This window comes from Dromaius novaehollandiae, chromosome 26 (genome assembly GCF_036370855.1).
Source record: "Dromaius novaehollandiae isolate bDroNov1 chromosome 26, bDroNov1.hap1, whole genome shotgun sequence".
In the NCBI taxonomy this organism is placed as follows: Eukaryota; Metazoa; Chordata; class Aves; order Casuariiformes; family Dromaiidae; genus Dromaius; species Dromaius novaehollandiae.
The window spans coordinates 5614435-5635673 of NC_088123.1; the positions used below are offsets into that span (position 1 = coordinate 5614435).

The following is a 21239-nucleotide window of genomic DNA, read 5'->3' on the forward strand; positions in this document are numbered from 1 at the left end:
AAAAAGATAAAATATACAAGCAGATTTAAGAATACAGAATAGGATTATGACCTTGGGTCTTTATATTTTTCGATAATATTTCAAAGTATCCCTTTAACAAACTTGTTATTAGTTCTCAAGTTGCTCCTTTTAACTATTATTAAATAATCATTCACAATGTAATTGCAGCCCTCAAAAATCCAAATTAAGCTCCCTCCCATAACTACCCCCCAACCTTTCTTCAACGTTATTATCCCAGCCTCTCACTTCATGCTTTCACTACTTTTCTCGCCTCCTACTGTATCTGTTCCCTTTACAAAAAAAGAAAGCCTATCAGTGACTTCTATAATAATGACATTGTTTCTCTTCTGTGACTCCTACCCACAAAAACCACCGGGTAGGAGCCATCCTTCCCAACCAATCCCAGCGCCATCCCTCCACCTCGGAGGTAGAGCTCCTAGGAGTCAAATGCTGGTACGCCTAGAGAACAGGCTGCGCGACCAGCCAGGAGTGAGAGTCTTGACAGGACACAGACAATCATCTTCCTGCAAGGAAGTTCAGAACTCTAACCCACTACTGCAGATACATGTTGCTCGACAAACAAAGCTTTCTGATAAAGCAAGAGGAGGTGAACTTCAGACAGAGATAAACCGCTCTTTGCGGCGGTCCTCATTCCTGTCTTCAGTTTTCTGTATTGTAGCTCAGATAGCAGTTTGTCTTCAATGCACCAAAACAGCCATTAGCGAACCAACAACAGTTCCCATAGCTGCTCTGCAATTTTAAAGTCTGCCAAAAATAAACATGAAACTACATTCAAAAGATATAATATACCTAGAATCAAATACAGAAAACAGTCCTGAACAAGGAAAAAAAGAGTCAGGTCTAGTTTATTTCTCTGACCACAAACACAGTTTGGCTAGAGAAATGTACGAGGCTTCATCTGTCCCTGATCTGCAGGAGCTGTGAAACAGACTATAGCTACGTTTGGACTGTAAATTAGTAAACATGAAACAAGTGGTATGTTAGTAACAAAAAGCATGGAATGATTTTTAAGTATGGTACTTTAAATCAGTTACCAGCACCCACAGTAAATACTCTAATGCCTCATTCAGAAGCAATTCAGGCATGAAATAGTTAAAAAAAACTTGTCAAAGATGCTCAGGGTTGAAGCTTAGGACTTAAGTTCCTGGCTCCCAGCCTTGGACACAGTCTATCAGACTTTTACATATCTTTAGATTACACTTGAAAGAGCATTTAGATACAGCAGCTTGATTCTTTTCCTTCTGCCAAGTAATTAAACAAATTTGACTTAATTTGTTTTGAAGAACAAAGTTGTTCCATTAAGCAAGTGTCTAGTTTTCAGAGACAGTTTAAATTCACAGTTCTTGGTTGTTTCCAATTGGAGTTGCCACATCTTAGAGAATATAACAGCAAAAAAACAAAATAAAACCCTCCCTCCAGACAGACACACACACACACACACACACAACCAATACAGCCTCCAAAACAAAGGAACTGTAGAAAAATCTCTGTAATCATTTTCTGCAGTCATCCTATAAAGGAAATTTCTAAGAAACGTGGTAGTATCAGCTCTAGAGCATTTCTGGACAGTTAAGTCCTACTTGCACAGAAACAATGATAGCACAAAAGAAGGAAAAAAGCAACAGTTTACAGATGCTTTTTATACCCTGATCATTTATCAAGGACAGTGACTTCGTGCGTTTTCTCCATGGGAGAAGTCTTGTCTAATCTAGTGTCCTGGTTCTGAACTCTCCAGAGGAGATGGAACCTACAGGCTGAGCACAGGAGTGCTGTAAGGTTGGGTTCCAGCCAGACAAACCTAAAGCTGAAGAGGGAGGAAAACTTGTGCGGAGCGTGCAAAGAATCCGCCACTTCAGAAGCGGAGGCAGGACGAGCCGCACCCGCGCTGCCCTTACGTAATGGACTGCTATATGACAAAAGCACAACCTTTTGCCATCACTTAAAATAAAGGACCCCAACCACATTAAGCTGACACTCAGAATTCAGTTTGTAACTTGATTTCTGTGATCTAATAGGGCCAGGCCACAGCTGACAACCACAGAGAAACTCTGTCTATACTAAAGAGAGGCCAATCCTCTATTCCTTTCACATCCACATTCCTCAAGTTAGCAAAGCTTTGCTATAGAAGAATGACACAGGCAGGCCCTGAATGTAAAGTCATTGCCATCTTCTCTTCTCAAGCTTCAATAACAGCTCTTTCTCTTCCATCCTCATTAGCAATACAAGAAACATTTTATCACATCCATCTACTACACAGTGCTTATAAAGCCAGGAGGAAAAAAAAAGTTTATGGTTCAGCCATCTAAACCACCAAATAGTGACTTTCTAGTAGCCAGCCATTCTACTCTAAATATCTTAAGAATTATAGCTTGTATATATTACACACGAAGGTGACAAGGTCAAATCTGACCTCGAATCTACTGGCAGCTGTGCACTAGCATTCTTACCACACTAAAAATTGTTGTTGCTGTTATTATTTTTATTAAAAGAATTATCCTCCACTGGGCTGTATTATAGGCAACATTGCAGAGACATTACTGGTTTTACATTATATTGATTAATGCAATTAAATTGATGCCATTTTCCTGGCTGACACATACTAGTTTAGCTTATGCACAGGTACAAAATAAACCAGTAAGCTAGATTTAAACAAAGAAAAAGGTTACTCGAAGTTTAACCAGCATGGTAAAACTGAAGATAGCCTGGGTTTAATTGAGACTTTTATATAAAGAGCAGCTTCCAATATAAATATTGCAATGCTGTATTACAAATAGAAAGAAAACAAAATGAAACATGCCTCTCGCTTGTCTTTCAGCCTTGTTTTCTTCACCTTCTTTTCAATGAATTTTCGGTATTCCACTTTTTTCATTTGAACTCTCCATCCATTTAAAAAACCCAGACTCACACCCTAGATGCTACCCTACATAAGCTGGCATTATCCTCAATCGTCACAGACACCCGATCAGAGTCCACCCTCGTTAGCTTCCAGACCACAGCAGCTAAAAGAATCACACAGCGAGACTGCCTTTGCTTTCCCTGTAGCGCTGGCCACAAGAAAGGAGCCAGAAAGGCAGGGAGGAAAAAAGGTCAGACTAGACTTAGAGCCACTCTGAACCCGTCCTTGGGCATTTTGAAGGAGGGGGACCAGAGGCATGCAAAACTGCTATTCCAATTCTGTAAAAAGCAAACAAAATCCTACGAAAGGCTTCATTTCAGTAAAAGCATGCTTAAAGCCAAAAATATAGCCAATAAAAGGAAAAATGTAAAAGTCTCAACTTGATACATTATCAACCATTTCAGCAGTATTACAGAGAGACATTATAAAGGAACTCTAAGGATCTCATGAAAGCTAAAAGATGCATTTTCATTTAGACAACTAGTTTTCAACAGTTTCCAGCATGCACTGTGGGCACCAAATACTCAGAAAAAGGAGAGAACTTCAGCTCAACAAATTCATTATGACCAAGTAAAATACCTTTTTAGGGACCTCACACCAGGTTCTAGGGATTTAAATTTCCAAACATCATGGAGTATATCAAGGTTTTTGGGTTTGTGTCTTAGCACTCAACCAAAGTCAATCATAACTGACTACTAGATCAGATTTTTCTTTGTGTCGCAAAGTCAGAAGTCTACATCTCCCATATGATCAAAAGTGGACGTTCTTACATTTTTTTGTAAACCGTCCTGTGACCGGCTTGCTGAAACTGAAGCTAGTTAATTCAGCGAAGGCTTCCCTGAACTCCACCCACCATGGCTCCACCAATACACAGTGCAGCTGCTAAACTCCGTCAGAAAGCGTAAGGCTAGCAAGTCTTCTTTCAAAGTACAAACTACAGTACTTCAGAACAGCTAACAGCGTTCAGGGCAGACATTTCCCAACTTCTGGATTTTCAGATCCCTGTAAAAGCCACTATATCACAAACATATATGTAAAAATATCCATCACTATCACACGCATGTCCCATGTCTATTTCAATGAAGAATTATTTGCCAGCACCAGCCACAATTTCCTCATTTTTGTACTTAAGGACTCAGTTTGTTATACAACTAAAATAAAAATTATAAAATTTAAAATCTGTCAGAGAAAAAATTATACTACATTTGATAGTAGTTTTGAGTTCAAGCAATTTAAGATTAATCCATCCTTAAGAAAAAAAAAATTGTTACAGCTTGCTTGCTTCCAAAATGCATCTTTCAGTTTATAAATGATAGTATCTGAAAGCACATAATTTTCTATGTGCTGTAGGTCATAAACAAAAACAAGACACTTAGGTTTATACTGAGTTTTTGGCCTTTAGAAGTTAATCTGAACCACACGTGAAATGTGAAAATAACAAGAACTCTCCTTACCATTTTTCTAAGTACAACATAAATCTCCCTTGTCTGTACGAGCATTCGCGATATGTATAACCTCCACCCTCTCCAGAACTGTTGCAAAAGAAAAACTTTAACTCACGGTCTTACAGGCTACATTGTGCAAACAGGTCCTTATGGCTAAAGAAATTTAGAAGTCAGTGGGACTTTCACAGAAAAAGATCAGAGAAAATTTTGTTCTCTAGCACAGCCATCTGAGCAATATAGAGAAAGTACGACTTCTCTAATGATGCCTGAGCCAAGTAAAAAAAAAAAAAAATTGAATTTTTGCAGTCACAGTCAGAGGCAGCCATCTTAGTATAAGGTGACATTTGTCACTGCCAGCATTAGGAGCCCTAGCTTACAAAAGTTTTAGGCAGTTTCCAGTATCTCATCAGATACAAAACCCGCTTTTTTAATGAGTAAACATGCACAAATATTCAGATTTCTTCCTCTTCTGGTTAATGGAAGCTAGAAAGATTGGGGAAATTACTTGATCTTTATCTAGTACTTAGCTCTTCAAAGAGTACAAACATTAATTAATTCTCACACCACCTCCCTGTGGAATGCAAGTATCACGTTCCTCATTTTGCAGATCAGGAAAAAACACAAACCAAAAGCTGAGTGACAGGAAAATCCGACCAATAATTTGGGGAAACAAACATTTCCAGCAAAATACTCAGGAAGCCTGAATTCAGCCCTGCTAAAAGTGTACAAAACATTAGTCACAAGCCATCAGTTTGATCCTGGCTTTAGGTATCCAAGCATACATTAAATGTCTGTCTGCTTACTTTGCTGAAGTTACACACAGCAGAACTGAGATATTTTAGCAAGATCACATTCAAATCTTCCTGCCTAAGGAGTAGCGATAAGGAAGTCAGGGAAAAAAAAGTTAGCAGTAATAAAAATTGTTCTTACCTTCTGCTACATCATCATCTACAGCGCCTTTCACCTGAGAAAAACACCACTGAATGTCATTTCCTCCTCCAGCTCCTAAAAGACACAATCAACAAAAATCATGAGACCCCCCCAGCGACACACGGAGCAGGCTGCCGGCTGCCAGCTGGGGCGTTCCGGCAGCGCCGCACACACCTACTTCCTCAGCGGCGCTGGCGGCACAATCGCAGGCCGCCCCTCCCCACCTTCTTCCTTCGCAGATACTGTTTTTGTCATCAGTCGTTTGCCAGCGGCCAGTGCAAAATTTGTCAAAAACAGCAGAAGCAGTAAAAACGAGTAAAGCCTCGGTCACTGAAAGCCTGCAAAACTATGTTACGCTGCTGGTGCTAACTTAAACTGCACATTAAAAATGCGAGTGCATCAACATCCTATTTCACAGGAAGCTTCTTCCTACTTTAGAGAGCAGAACTCTCCGTAGACAAACACAAACAACTTAAACAGTAACTGCCAGAAAACAGCTCTACGTTTTTCGGAACATCTCAGTCTTTTAATCAATATAAGCCAAGCACACTATTCATTTTCTTCTTTAACAAAAATATTTAACCGGATCCGTGTACTGAAGGCTAAAGAAAAAAATTTTACCACAGTTTTAGAATCTCTTCGCAGAAGTAGTGAAAGTAATTATCAGACTTTAAAAAAAAAAGGAGCAAATCGAGCAGAAAAGCAAACAAGCAATCTCACGTTAACAAATTCTACTACCATAGAAAACGGATCGAAGAGAAAACTTCAGGAACATTACTGCCTCCGCGGAAGGCAGTGAATCATTTGAACCCTGCCACCAAAATACACAAAAAAACACCACCCATTTCTTTTGCATTTCATTCTGAGCAAATCACTGCTGGGCTGAGTACATACAGGAAGAGACCGAAATGGACTGGCCTTTTTTTTTTTTTTCTCCCCCTGAAAGCGCCTGTCAAAATGGAACTTTTTCTCTACACACACCACTGAGGAGGCTGAGCAACAGATGGCATTTACAGCCTTAATCCAGAAGTTTATCAGCACTTTGGGGATAAAAATACAGAATACGGAAGATACTTCCTCCCTCCTCTACACTAAGTTGAGGGGGAAGAAAGTTAGAAGACATGGAAATCAGAAGCCATAAAATAATCTTTCCACAGAAGACCAAACGTCACAGAATGGCAAGAGAAGTACCGGAACACAGTCAGACTACGGCTTGCATTTTTTTGCTTGCCTTAGTTTCTTTTCTGAAAGCTTACAGACAAGCAAACTGTACAACCTGACAAGGTGAAGGGAAGCACAAGCATCCAGCTATGCAAGAGATGTCAAGAAGCCTACTGCAGCTACACTGGAAAGGTATACCACACATTTCTCTAGCATTCCTCTAAACTTGTGCAACCCATTTTCTTTCCCCTCCCTACCGGCTTTATTTGTCATTAGCAGCTGACACCATGGAAGCATTTAAAGGGAATAGCTTACAAGAAAAAAAAAATCATTGCTCTTTCTACATAAGACTAAAATTTCATTTTGATACAATTTACTTGATTTAAGTCCGCATTTTTTTTTACTAAACCAAAAAGAGGGTGGAGCATAGGCGTGCGGTGTAGGGGGAAAAGGCAAAGCAGAAGCCTACCACAGCCCCCATACTTGCTCCTCCAAATGCAAAGCACTGGAAAGGCAACTCATTTGCAAAGGAGGGGGATGAATACATCTCCGGAGGAGGAAATTAAAACGGAAAGTAAGAAGGAAAAGATGCCGTATGCAGACACGCTTGTACCCTACCGAGAGCACTCCAGGATGCAAAATAAAGCAGGATGCAAAATGGGGAGCGAGCACAGAAAGGAGGGAAACAGAAAAGAGAGAAAGACCGGGATTATCTAGTGACATCTGCACCGCAGCTCACACTCCTTCGCCGGGGATTTAAAGGCTGCGCCCGGCGCCCCGGACACCGGCACGGCAGCCCCCGGAGCAGCCCGCCGCTCCGCTGCCCGGTGCGGCTCCACCTGAGCAGGCAGCGCAGCACGCCCGGGCGGCCGCACGGCCACGAGCCCCTGTTGCACGTATGGCAGAAGACCCACCCTGCCCGCAAGCCTCCGCCACGCTGAACTTCAAAACACACCGCTCCCCCGGCCGAGCCCCCCCGCCTCGCGGCTTCCATGCCGGGTTTTTTCCTGCAAAAAGGGAGGACGGGGAAGCAGGGATGGGGGGAGGAAAGCAGATGCCGGGGGAGGGGGGGACCCCGAGGCGCGCCGGCGGGCGGCCTGGGAGCGCGGCGGGAGGGCAGCGAGCGAGCCGGCGGCCGCGGCCAGCAGCGCAGGGCGCCAGGCGCAGCCCCAGCCGGCGCGGCGGCGGCGGGAGGAAGGGAGGAAGGGAGGCGGCGCTGCCCGGCGTCCCGCCGGGCCCTGCCGCAGCCTCACCTGCGCCCCCCGCCCGGCGCCCCGCGGGGGCAGCCTCCCCTTACCTGCCATGTTGGGCTCGTGATAGCGGCCGCGGCGGGTCGGGCGGTCTCAGCGCTGCGCGGCGGCGCCGCCGGCGGCGGGCGGGGGGCGGCCGCGGGGGGCGGATGGCGGCGGATGGCGGCGGGGGTGCGGCCGGCTCCGCTCCTGGGGCTGCCCCCGCTCCGCGCCTCGCTCCGGCCCCCCCCCAGCGGCTCCACTTTCAAAATGGCGCCGGCCGAGCTGGGGTGACGTCACCCGGCGGGGGGGGCGAGCGAGCGAGCGGGGCGGGGCTGGGGCGGCGCGTCCCTCGCTGCCCCCCGTAGGACGGGGTGGGGCGGGCGGCAGCCGCCTGCCGGGGCACCGGGCCGCCCCGCCGCGACCCCCCCCCCAGCGCGGCCGGGGCCCTTCCCGAGCCTTTCCCGGGCCCGGCCGCCCGCAGCGGGGAGCCGCCTCGCAGGCCCCCGTTACCGCCCCCTACCTGCTCACCGCGCGCCTCGCTCTTCCCTCGCGTCCCCCCGGGGCGCCCGGCCGCCTGCCCTGCGCTGCCCTGCTCCCCCGCTCGGCGCCTCCTCCTCCGGCCGCTGCTCCGCGGGGGCCGCACGGCCCGCTCGAGGCACGTTGTCCGCCCTCTTGGCCGCTTCGCGTTCTGCCTGCGCGCTCGGTCTCCGATTCCGCTCGAGAGCCCAAGCGCATCCTCGCCGCTCTCGTGGCGGTTCCCTGCGCGCACCCGGCCGCTTTTAGCCTCCATCCAGCTTTCGCACCGGCAGCCAGAGATCTGCGAAGGAAGACTCCCAGCCGAGCCCGGCTTGGCACAACTCCCGCTGGCGCCGGCAGGATGAAGGCGCCTTTTTAGCTCAACGGGGCCCAGTTAAAGTCTCAGCTGCACTTAACACGCAGGACTCGGATAATTGATTCAGAGCGATCTATTTAGGCTCTTGTGGAAGTCATCAGTTTCCCTCTGCAGATGTTTGTGCAAATGCTTTCCTTCTTCTCAGGCAGGGTAGGGCTTGCTAAGCCAGATTTCGCTTTGAGATTCATGAGCTCGTCCTGCAAACCCAGCACAACCAAACCCGCAGTGTGCCTTCACACAGGTCTCCTAAGTCGTCATGTACACCAGTTTTGCATTTCCAGCTCAAAACAGCTAAGCGGCTGCTTTTCTTAAAATGCAAGACCATTCGGTTCCCAGTCAAGTGCAGCACAAAACAGCCCTGTGGGAACTGAGCACCCCTCTACAAACACGCAGATACAGCCAGCCTCCCTGTGTTGCAGAGTAAATACCAGGAACCCAGAACTGCCCCAGATTAAAGGCCACTTTGGACAAATGCAGCTTTATCTCTACATTCTTCAAAGGATTGCATATGTGAATAAAATAATTCTTGGAAACGATGATAAAGTAATGTTTGAAAAGCACTCAAAACATAATGGGGCATTCTGAAAAAATGGCAACTCCCCTAAATTCGAGGATATCTGGAACCAAGTATTTTGTTTAGTCCACTTTGAGAGCAATCCAAAAAAAAAACTAAAAGCAAATACACTGGAAGTTTGAAAACATTCATAATAGAGACAGGCTGGTTTTTTGATCACTACAGTGTTAAGGGCCTTCCCTTAACAGCCAGGTGCACATTTCCCAAAGCTCAGAACATACTCACTCAATTCTACACATTTTTGGCCAGATTTAGTCAATCTCAAATTCTGGATAAAAGCTGGTAGTCTTCTTGTTTCAGGATTCCTTAAGAACATCCTTCTCAGCCCTAAACAGAAGTGTCCTGCAACCTTTTAGCAGGAAAATGTACAAACAGGGAAAATAATGCATTGCCTTCTGTACTATCACTCCAGAATTTGGCCCACCTAGAATCAGCATTGTTTCAAGACCTTCTGGTGTGTGTGGGGGGGGGGGGGGGGAAGGCGTACAATTAGTTCTGTAATATAAATTAATGAAGCTTTAGTATACACCTTGTAATTAGAACAAAATCCCTCTTAGAAAAGATTTAATATCATGGTGCCAGAATGAACGCTCATAATTCCAACATTCCAGGTTTTTGTTTTGAACAAGCTGAGCTACAGAATATAATGAAGTGTAATAAATAATTAACATTAAATCACAGCCATGGTAATTAGTGAAGCATCTTGGGAATCATGATCTTTGCCTGGGTGTTCACTTGCTTGTTAATTCCGACAACGCAAGTATTCACACCAGTATTAATGGTTAGTGCAAACTAGCAAGTGTATTTTGCAGCTCTGATTCAAAAAAGTCTGTAAGCACATACTTATGTCCCTTTCATTTCTTCAGATTTGAAGCATCTGTTCAGGTGTTCTGGGGAGAGAGTAACTGTAGTATGTTAAATTTATACACACCCACCAACAGCACAAAGCTTTACTAAACACTTCTCTATTCTGATTGTGTGTTAGTCACAGATTCCTGTTCTACAGACCCTCCAGCTCAGAGCAAGGCGAATCTCCAGGAGATGAAAATAATATAAGGAAAGGATCCACAGAATAGCATTTCTCATGTATTTGTTAAAAGGCTAGTGAGTAGTCAGTCCACAGTGATGTAAATCAGGAGCTGTAGGAGTTAAAAGAACCCAAATCAAAATGTAAAATGCAATTGGTAGCCGATAAAAATATATTAATGTTGAATCACTGATCAAACAATTAAGGCCCATGAAAGAACTCTATCAGCAACTCATTTTGTATCTGCTTTAGTTTCCTAGTAATTTGACCCATTAGACAAGATTATAATGAATTACAACAATTCAGTTTAGAAATAAAGGGAGTAATTATCAAAATTATCAATAGAAGTTAGTAATAGCTGAACCGTCTTAGGCTGCATGAAGGTTAACATCAGTGCCATGTAATTCCCTACAGCACACTCTTCTGCACTTCATGCTTTCTAGCTTGAAGTATCTCAGCAAAAGAGATTTCCATTGCTTTTTGGGAAAGCGTATTTCACAGCCTAGCAGGCTTTACTCTTAGAAAATGTTTGCGAACATTCACCCCGTGAGTTGCACATAATTGTCTCTAGGTATGTAGCCACTTAATTAAGAACCATTATCAAAACAGTGCTGAGTCATGTCTTAATACTGCCAGGTGGAAGTTCGTGCTTAACGAAAGGTCAGACAGACCCTGAACCTGTAACGAGTTTTAGGCAGGCAGACTCTCAGGGTGAGCTGAGTTTGGTGCAAGCCCCAGCCTGTCTAACCTCTGAGTTACGCCATCGCCAGCCTCCCTCGAGCAGGTAGGCCCTCAGTGTTACCTGCAGTGAGCCAACTAGTGTGCCATGAAGTCTTCTGTGGGCACGTGGAGCTTCCCCTTGCTTTTTCTGTCAGTCAGGCTCCCCTTGACCCGAGTTCACTTTGAGCAGATGCCACTTGCATAGTCCTGGAAATCTCTTGCCGGGGGCCAGAGAAATTCAGCCGTAACCGAGGTATAAACAAAGGTTTAAGCATTTCCTGTCCTGCCTCACCCTCCTAAACCTGAGCACTACAAAGACATATATCGAAACTGCCCTAGCGAGTAAGGTTCGCTGAAGTCACTGGCTTTTTTTTTTTTTTGGAAAGGGCAAACTGAAATTAAAGTTTCTAGTAGCTCTGAGAATCTAAACTATTGAGGAAGCACTCAGAAGAGGGGTAAAAATTTAATCTTCTCCTGAACAGTGTAAGTATTACCACTGGTAAAAAACAGACAAGGATGGTACATAATTTCCAGTTCACTGTGCAAGTGCCAGCGATTCTCTAGAGAGCCTTCTCCCAAGCAAAATAATTTGACAATAACATCTAATGGTTCTATAACCAAGTGCCCTAAATTCCTCACCACTGAGTAAACCTATGCAAAAAGAGCTCGCTAACTTAGGTGAACAAGCAGCTTGTGTCATCTCAAAAGTGTGAGGTTCATTGGATTTAAGCTCTGCTGTTATAAGGGGAAACCTCAACATTATCTTTCACTAATTAAGGCTTTTTCCCTGCCCTTACTTTAGCTTGGTGCAAGCAAACAGAAAAACTAATTGGTCTTGAAAAGATATTTATATATTCATTAAAGTAGTAGTTTGCAAGATAGGTTTAAAACCAGCACCTAAGTTGATCTGTTTAGAGTAGGTCTAAATTACATTGATTGAAACCACAATTTGCAAAACATTAGTTTAATGGATTATTTAAGCACAGTTTGTATAGAATTCATACACCTGAATTTTGGCAGGAGTTTTACTTTAAAGTGAGTGCAGAAATACATGTGAGGATACAGGGAAAATGAGGCTTCTGGAAAAGAAGAAAAAAGGTCTTGGATGTAGACAGGAAGCACCTGTTTGGAGGGAGGAAAATGAGTATTTTTCAGTCGGGGGGATGCGTTTGGGAGGGTAGGAGGTATCCCAGTATTTTGTAGTTAAGTTTTTTTTTTTTTTTTGAAGTCAAAATGAGAAATAACTTGAGATACATATAAGAAAACCTATGTTTTTAACATCTTAAAATCCCTTCTTGTGTTTTGATAAAGTGTAGTTTGTTCTATGGGGGATGAATCTGACTAAAAGATAAGAGAACTGTTACCAGAAGCTAACATAACCCTATTCAACCCAAAAATGCAGCCATAGGAACAAGATGGGAGTCACAAGACCTGGATTTAATCCTCACTGTAACTTAGTAGCTGAAATTAATAGAGCACAAAGTTCAGAATAACCTGGGAACTGCTCTGTCTTTGAATCTCCCACCTCAGGATAATTCAGACATAACTTCAAGAGCTCTGAAACCTACTAGCAGTAGGAAAAAAACAGAAACAGGCAGCAGACCCCTCCCCCCTTTTTTTCTTCTCCCCAAAAGAATAATTAAACACTAGACTAGATCATCAAAAAAGGCTGCAGCACATCCACTACCAGACATTTTTAAGAGCACATTAGATAACCACCTACTGGGAATAAGCTAAGTAGAGCTGCTCCTGCCTAAGGGTAAGGGATGGCTTAGTCCTTAGTAGGAGATGCTTTTTACCATTCTGCAACAGGGAACCCACATTCCTCAGCTTGAGAATGCAGGTTCCTTTTACCAGTAACACAGGCAAGGTCAGGATGCTCCAGAACTGAGAAATCAGAGAATACCTTAAGTAGTACTAGATTTCTTTCCCCTATTAATCTTTAGGAAAGGGATAATTAACATTCCTCAAGTTCTTTAAATACATTGAGATCAACGGAAGGCACATAACAGTAACATCAATAATCACAGCAAAAGTTGTCTTGGGGAGAAACACCACTTCATGCAATAGACTTAACTGATAACATGCTGCATCTCTGAGAAGCACAGAGCAACTCCCAGGTGAGAGCAACCTCGGCCACCGCCACCTTTATGAGCCACATTGCAGGAAGGGGAGGAGCTGAGATACAGAACCTCAGCTCCATTTTTTTTCTCTCCAAACTGTCATGGTCTGTACACAAAAATGCTTCTTTCTGGGTAAGGGTTGCAGTGTTATTGAGGAAATAGAAATGTTCATATTTCCCTGCTAATAAACCTACTGTAGAGGAATCAGGTGATGTAAATAGGTGAAAGAGTAGCCTCAGAGACCTTTGTGAGAGGAGTTTGCCTAACAAAAGCAGGAAGCCGAAAGCAAGCATGTTAAAAACATTGCCTTTTATAGGATTCCCCTGTTATTTTTTAATAGTGGGTTTTAGTATCTTCTATTTGAGGTTCTCACTAAAGCCAAGTACTTTTATGCATTAATTAAAAAGCTGTTATCTTCTGCTGTGCACTGGAAGAATTATGCCTGTGGAGGTTTATTTCAAAAGGTGAATGAAAATATAAGTATCTTAGCTCAAGTGCTGTAGCTGTCTTCTCTATAGCACTGAAGCCATTGTGAATAAAATATGTATATATATAAGCCAACTGATCTAAAGAAAAGAGCACCATCAGCTCTTTGGAGTCATGATTTGTGCTTTGAAGCCTGTAGTTTTAGTAGGATTTCGCAGTAAGAAAGTTAATTGCTATCTCTGACTGCTGCTAGCAGGGTGCGTGAACTTATCCCATCAAGGATCCGTGACTCCAGAGGGAAATGTCAAAATGGAATTTCTAAACAAAATTTAAAAAGGGAAAACAAATGCAAAGAGCCTCAAGATATTCTCTCTTTAAAACTCTCTTGATTCTTAGCCGTACTGTAAGAGGGAGGATGGATGACTCTGAGTTGCAATACTATTACCCTGGTATTGCTAGACTCGTGCATGCAAAAAATGACATGTGCAGGTAACATGATTGTTCTTGGTCACTCATTAGCTTATCCCTTCATATATGAGTTTGTTTACCTTTTGGTTTCATTTTTCTTTTCATTATTAACAGCACAGTATTTCTAGGGCATTTTTTAAGTTTTTCAAACTTTCTTCAATTTAGCAAATAGAGAATATTCAGGTATTTTCTGCTGAAATTGTTCAGAAACATTCTTTGCTTTGTTCAGAAGCAGTTCTTCTGGTAACAGGTTTGTAAGGGTCTGAAGGTAATGCCAGGAATGAACTGAGAAGGGAAGGAAGGGAGGCCGAAATAGCAAAGTGAATTGTTCCATTCACATGGCTTTTCTGCTAGGGAATAAGTTAACGCTGTAAACAGGAGAGAGGTGTGGTTTGCAGATTGGACAGGAAATCCTTAGTTCTAATCCTCGCTGTGCTGTTGATTCCCTTGGAGACCTTGAGCAAATGCTTTCTGCTATTTTGTCATTGGAAATAAACTGGGGATGATAGCACTTAATAAGCTCATAAGAGCAGCTCCTTCAGTTAAAACATTTATAACATACTTTGAAAATAGCATGTGGCACATGGAGGCTGGAAATGAGCTTGGCTAGCCGTCTGAGGTTATTTCCTTACATTGCTCTGAGGACTAGGGACATTTGGAGGCCCAAGTCACCAGTGTCAATGTATAGGCTTTGTTTTTCTCGCACGTAACAATGCAAAGCAGATGCTTTACCAGGGACATGAGGAAACGTAGGCCCACCACCCTTAGCCATTGTTTGGTGTGATTCATGGCTGGGCAGTCTGCTCGGCCGTCCTTAGCACGCCCTGTAGCTGCATTTAGCCCGGCTGTAAACAGACATCTTAACCTTTTCTTCCTTGGGCTGCGGGGAGCACACCTGCGAGACAGCACACGTGAGAAGGGGTTATGGCTGAGAAGAGTACGTTTTTCAGGAGGACTCTTGTGTGTGTCCAGCCCTTATTAGAAACCACTGTTTCTTCCTTTCTCTCTGCCTGCAAAGAGAGGTATCTCTGTATTTATATCACAGAAAAAAATAGATATGTATATTTTTTAATCAGTTTGCCCTGTAAGAGTCTCTGCAAGAGATGGGGGACCTTTACTGGCACTTGTGTATCAGTTCATTTAAACTACATGAAGCTTGTTCTTGAAAAATATTAGAAAGAATATTTGAACTTCTTCCTTCTAAGTCATCAGATTAAATTGTCCATTTGCATTGTTTATGTCCTATTTTTATTTTCTGTTGTTTGATTAAAACCAATGTACTCTCAAAAAGGAATGTTAAGCATAATGTAAAAGCACTAATTCCTTTGGCTGATAGCTAGGCCTTCCAAATAATGCATCGGTTCTCATTTCTAATACTTCAGCATAGACCTACAGCTTATTTCTCCTGGTATACAAGCAGTTTAAATAATAAGCGGGAGAAGAAAGTGGGAATGTAGCTTTTTCCCATAAGGCAGTAATATTTTCTCAAAATCTTTTTGCTTGTGTTTCAGCACTCCCTGTTTAGCCGTTGGTTCCCCCAGCTGCACAAACACAGCAGATATGTGCTGCAATCCCTCCTGGAGGTCAAGCTTCCGAGTGACCATGCACAGCCCTGAGACCTTTTGGCATTGGGGCACCTCAGCTTTTTATGATCTAGAATTAGACTCCCACGTTCTCACCGCTCTATCATCAAACACTGATTTCAGACTCGTCTAAGAGGGGCTGCTGCCTACTCTGGCACAAGCAAAGATGAGGCAGATGAAGGGGAAAGAGAAATTTTGTTGATAAGGCCACTGTTGCAGTGTTCATTTAAAGGTGAATATGTAATAAAGTTAATTTCGTGGCTTGAACCAAAAATGTTATCACATAAGTAGCACAAAAAGTAATAGTAATTTATGAGTATGTGTGCCTTTTGTCTTAGAGCCCTTTGCCTACTCTCACAGAAGGCAATATAGAGAGATCATCTTTGGTTTCAGTGACGCTCAGGCTTAGGTACAGATCCCACTGCCAAAATGGTGACACCTTTGCAATCAGATGTTGATGGGTAAATAGGATGTTTTGCTCAAGCACAAAGGGGGAAATCTTGGTCATGGTCCACATATATACATATATGTGTATATGCATCCGTTTGTCTTCTGATAAGAAGTATAAAGATTTTGATATTTGCATGGCATGTCTACATAAGGATGAGCAGCCTAGTAAATAGGCACACATAGATCAAGAAGGCGCCCAGATATCCTTGAAACGAGCCATTTGTAGAAACTGGGTGGAATTTAGAGCATGGTCACATGAGCATGCAAGATCCAGTTGATGTCTGACAAGTCACTGCACTGAGATGCAGTAATTAGTCGCAAACATTTGCCTAGTATGTTGCATACAAAGTGAAACAAGTTCATCTAAACCGCTAGCGAAGGGTTCAATTACTTGAAGGGGTTCAGGTTAACCCCTTTTCCTTTGCTTAACAATAGCCTTAGAGCTTGCATGGAGCTAGAAGTATTGTTCCTAGCATTAAGCCAGACCGCTCTATGAAGCTGGGTTTTTGCAGTTGCATTGTTATAGCTGTGTTTTTAGTGAAGTAGAAAGGAATCTTCTCTCATCCCCTCTGCCCTAACTAAAATGAGGTTTACATATTCATGCACTGTGTCCATTTCACCATAGGAGCTTTTGACTTAATGACCAATTCCAGTTAGGTTTTGTAGTAATAGGTGTTTCAAGGATATTGGACTACTTACAAATTTCAAGAAAATGCGATAGAGATAGATACAGCTCCAATTTTTACCTGCCCTGACAAAGAGGCTGCATTTGGATCTTATAAGACTCCAGAGATTCCATATTGGAAAAGTGGTGTTAAAATGCTTCATCTGTGGAGGAAAAACCTTAATCAAAAATTGCATCTTACTAGACATCAGAGACTCCAACTATAAGATATATGTGTTTGGAAACCAGACTTTACAAGCTCCCCTGCTCACAGAGCTGCTTGTTTCAGCTGCTGCTGTGTGCAGAGCTGCCTCTGCTTGGCTCTTGGTGGTGACACTGAATCCAAGGCTGAGCAGCCTGGAGGCAGAGAACCGCAGGATTAGAACAAGTCAAACAGATCATCATATTCCATGTTTTCTTTATCATAACTGTAAAAAGTTAGAGGAATAAAATGACAGTACGGCAGATCAGAGGTGCTCTTTGAAAACAGAGCTGTTCTCTAGGCAAATCTGGACCACAAAACAGTGCATATAATACATGTTTAAGTAATCAGTGCTAGAAACTTACCTTCTACCCAAAAAGAAAAAAAGAACTCATGGGTTTTCTGGTTTGAGAGCAATTTCATCTTTCCAAAACTTGGTTTCAATCCAAATTGGACAGCAACTAGAAATATTTTTAATTTCCCACAAATGAGAAGTTCCCTGGACTCCGCAGGGCCTCTGAGAAAGCAACAAGCTTATCACTTGTGTTTCCACTAGCGGGCAGGAAATTACCAAGAACATCAATTCAGCGAGCAACTACAGGGGGTTCCCATGATCTGACTTCCTGCAAACCTGCCAGGAGAACTATAGTGCTATCAAACACCATGAACCTTTAGGACCTGTGTCTCCAAACCAAACTAAACAAGGTACAGACTCTTTGCCAAAGGACTCGGACGTTCCCTTCTCCCCAGACCCTTTAGAAACAAACCTCTGGTTCTCCGGAGCAGTCCTGAGCAGCCCACTAGAGATCCCTGGATTGGGCGGAAGGGAGGCTCTGAATGCATGGGGGTTTCTCTTGGTCGCAAGGTTCAGTGCTCTGGTTCACAAACCAGTCCTACAGTTAGACGGGCACACAGGGAGGAAGGGTGCGAGGGCAGGAGCAACAAACCAGTGACAGGCACAGCATGGGTGTTCACAGAGCCGTGGCCTGCTGCAATGCTTTGGCGGGAGCCTTTGGGTCTCAGCAAAGCGGGTTTGGTGCTCTCAGAATATGGTTGCGCCGTTCTTATCAATACACTGAACACAATGGTTAAGTTAGTGAGTTTATTCAAAGACATTGTTGGCAATTGTGTTATATGCAGAGACAAAGCTAATTATAACATTTTATTTAAAGAAAGGATGTAATGTCCATGAAACAGTCCAAGATAGAACGCTAGGTACAGTGCTCTCATGTGATTTTTTCCTGGTGAATATTTCCTACAAGAGACTGAACTTCAAGTCCTTGCTCTGTCTGATTCTGTCCAAGATCTTGAGCCTGGTCTGCCACATTACAAACCAGTGCCCTAAACAAATTTGTTGCAAGCCATTCTCAGCAAAGAATCCCTCTGTCTATTTGTTTGTCTGTCTTTGAGCTTTGCAAAACAGCAACAACGACAAAAGGTTTTTGAAAGGCCTTGGTTTTCCTCTGCACTGGAAGGAAAATGCATTTTGAAACCTAGAGAACTTTCAGAAATAGAGACTTTTTTCCCCCAATACCTCATTCTTATAAAATCTTCCTTATCCACATATGAAACTGAAGCACAAACAGCCCCAATGACTTGCCAAAGGTCATTCAGCAGATCAGTGACAGAGCTGGAAAGCAAAATCTTCTGGGTTTCCTTTCTAGTGTTCTACCTACAAAGCCCGAGAAGATAGAGATTAGCAGATTCTCGGAGCTGGTTAAGTCTCAGGAGTTCCCACTGAGGTCAGCTGAGCTACAAAGTACTCTGTGTTTCAGGAAATCCTTCCTTGATCTGACTTCAGCTGCAGGTTTTGAGCACTTGAAAATCCCTCTGTGACCACTCAAATCACTCCAGTAGTTCGTGGTAGAGGCAAGAATAATAGATCCCAGTGTGTGTATTCTTCCCCCGTCTTTTGCATTTCTGTCTCCCTTCTCCCTTGCTCAAAATGATCCTTTAACTTCTTAACTAGTGCATTTACCCTCTTTCATTTTCCTGTTTACTCCTTTCTCAGCCATGTTTTTGCTCAGTGTTCCTCTCCCTGCATTAGATTGAACATTACATAAGGAGGCAATTGTTTGCTTAACACGCTGTATCTCTATTGTCCTTTTAGAGAGCAGTGATGAGTATGAGGCAGCTGAAGTTGGGATCTCTCACAAGAAATCAGAACAGTTATCACAGAAATGAAGCTGCAGCGTTAACCTGCCGAGGTATTTTCCGTAGCAGCTTGAAATAGATTCCCTCTGCCTGCTGTTTCTTCTGACTTTTCTCCTCTGTGTAGCGCCAGCATCAGCGTAACTGTTGCAGCAGCCAGAGTGTAGTACGAGTTTCATCTCATGTTGCCAAAAGTCCAGCTTCACAGAGCCAGGCCCCTCCTTCCCTCCCAAGTCACAGGCGAGCCACTGGTTTTAGTTTGGTGTTTGCCACCCACACAGCATGGATTATATGATCCAAAGAGTGCCCTATACAAAATGGAGCCACTGTGGAATAAATATCTCGCTTTTGTTAGGGACCGTAATGGGTGTTTTATTCACCAGGAAAGCACTGTCACCAGGGGTGAATTCTACAGTGAGCTCATTCTGGACGCGTTGCCGTATTCTGCTGCAACTGGGGTGACACTGGCCGTGAGGGAGAGGGGAGGGAAGGAGCGCACAGTGCGTTGGAAAATACCGTCCACAGAGCCCACTCTGACAGCTCTAAGTTTGCATGAACCAGTCTTGTGTTTATCCAGTGCTGCTCCCTGCATTTAGAAACGTGGTTTTGGCCATGAGACAACTCAAATCGCGATCTCCACGAGGAGCACTCCAGCCCATCTGGAGCTCCTGCTGAGCGCAACAATAAACCGCCAGACCTTTGCTTTCTCGGTGTGTGATGTTTCCAGCACTCCTGAAGAGGGTGCAGCCACATGCACTATTAAATATTGTTGCTCTTCATTCTGTGCTGATACACAGCAACAAAACGAAACAGTCTGAGCTAAGGTTTCCACTTGCATCTTGTCAGAAATCACTCGAGAGTTGAATGCAAATGTAGAAAAGTTGGAAAGAAGCTTCATTCCCTCGCAATATGCAATCCCAATGTTTATATGATGCTTTTTAAGCTGAAACTGCCTTATTTGATTATTGAGTTGTATGGATGAAGGTCTACTTTACATAGTACTGAAATGCAGCCTTTTCTAGGGTAGATTTTGGAATCTGTTAGGTGGTAAGTAAGATTACAGCATGGATCAAAAAGGGACTGATCCTGTTGGTTTTCTTTATAAAAAAGAAGGGTGAACTCTTAATTAGAAGACGGACAAGGAATTTGAGGGATCTGGATTTTGTTCCCAGTTCTGTTTCACATTCATTGCATTAGCTAGGCAAATCATCTAATATCTTCTTTCCTTTTTTGTAAAAGCAGGGACAATAATGACTTCATTAGATTTGTATATTTGGGTCCAAGGCAGATATTTCTCTCACTGCCTCTAACATTAGGTGGCCTGACTTCTTTTGGTACCTGTTAATGCTACATGAATGACACTGTAATTGTTATTTACTAAGTAAGAGCTGAAATTCCTATGGATTTACGTGTAAAATGTATGCTGGATAAGATTTTATGTGACGTCAGAAAAGCTGTAAAAGAAAACAAAAGGAAAACATCAGATAAAACTGCCTGGGAAATTGAAGGTAGAGAGTAATTACCCTTGGTGGAATTTGGCCAAGAACACAGAAAATAACTCTCCGAACAATCGTCGCTAAGATAGGCAGGTATTGTAAGCTCTTTAGAAATCCTTGACATGGGGAGGAAAACAAACTCCCCATCCCTTTAAGTGTATACAAGCAGTCAGGACCTTGTTTTTTAACTGCTATCTGAGAAGGTGTAGAATTTCGGCTGATGTGCCAAGCGCGAGGACACGATGCTGGATGGTTCCAGACAGAAGGGACACTTGCTCGGTTATTTTTGGCCACACGAGCACTTTGGTCAATGACGCTAGTGTTGCAGCTGCAACAAAGAGCGGCTTCTGTTTTGCTGGGGATGCAGAGCTTGAGTGGGTGCAGGGAGGAGGGGAGGGAAAGAGGAGGAAGACTGGATGGGATGACCCATATCGCATTTTGTTAACAACAGTGTTAATTCATTGCTTAGTTAAATAGTTAATTAAGCTCACTGTGTGGACCAGATAGAACAATTAATTAAGAGCTCATTGCATTTTTCAATTTGCTTTAAGAAAACAAAAATCAATTCATCATCATTCCCTGAATTTTGCTTACCTCCCAGAGCACTGACCTAATCAATGTGACACAGACTAGCTGCCCTTTAATGGGTCATGCCAGAAGAGATTCCCATGCTCTAGGAGGAGTACATTTAGCATAGGCTGGGAAAATGCACTAAAATAGGAATGGCAATTCCTTTCAGGTCAGTTTTTAAAAGAGGGAGTCTCCATGTAATGGTTGA

The 21239-nt window shown here is 43.3% G+C and overlaps 1 protein-coding gene across 2 annotated transcripts in view; it reads right to left on the bottom strand.

The window, feature by feature from the left end:
- The window catches only part of PPP2R2A (protein phosphatase 2 regulatory subunit Balpha), a 43452-nt gene extending 35454 nt beyond the window's left edge, over positions 1–7998 (bottom strand). Inside the window, exons 1-2 of one of the 2 annotated variants that reach the window (XM_064497829.1) lie at positions 7751–7998; positions 5293–5367 (exon numbers count right to left, since the gene is read on the bottom strand). In XM_064497829.1, coding sequence (XP_064353899.1) covers positions 5293–5367; positions 7751–7757 — 82 coding nt within the window. In that variant the 5' untranslated portion in view covers positions 7758–7998. Of the gene's footprint in view, positions 1–5292; positions 5368–6030; positions 6083–7750 lie in introns of those variants that run through there. The other variant, XM_026122352.2, reaches the window with a different exon arrangement.
- Positions 7999–21239: the final 13241 nt, after the last annotated feature.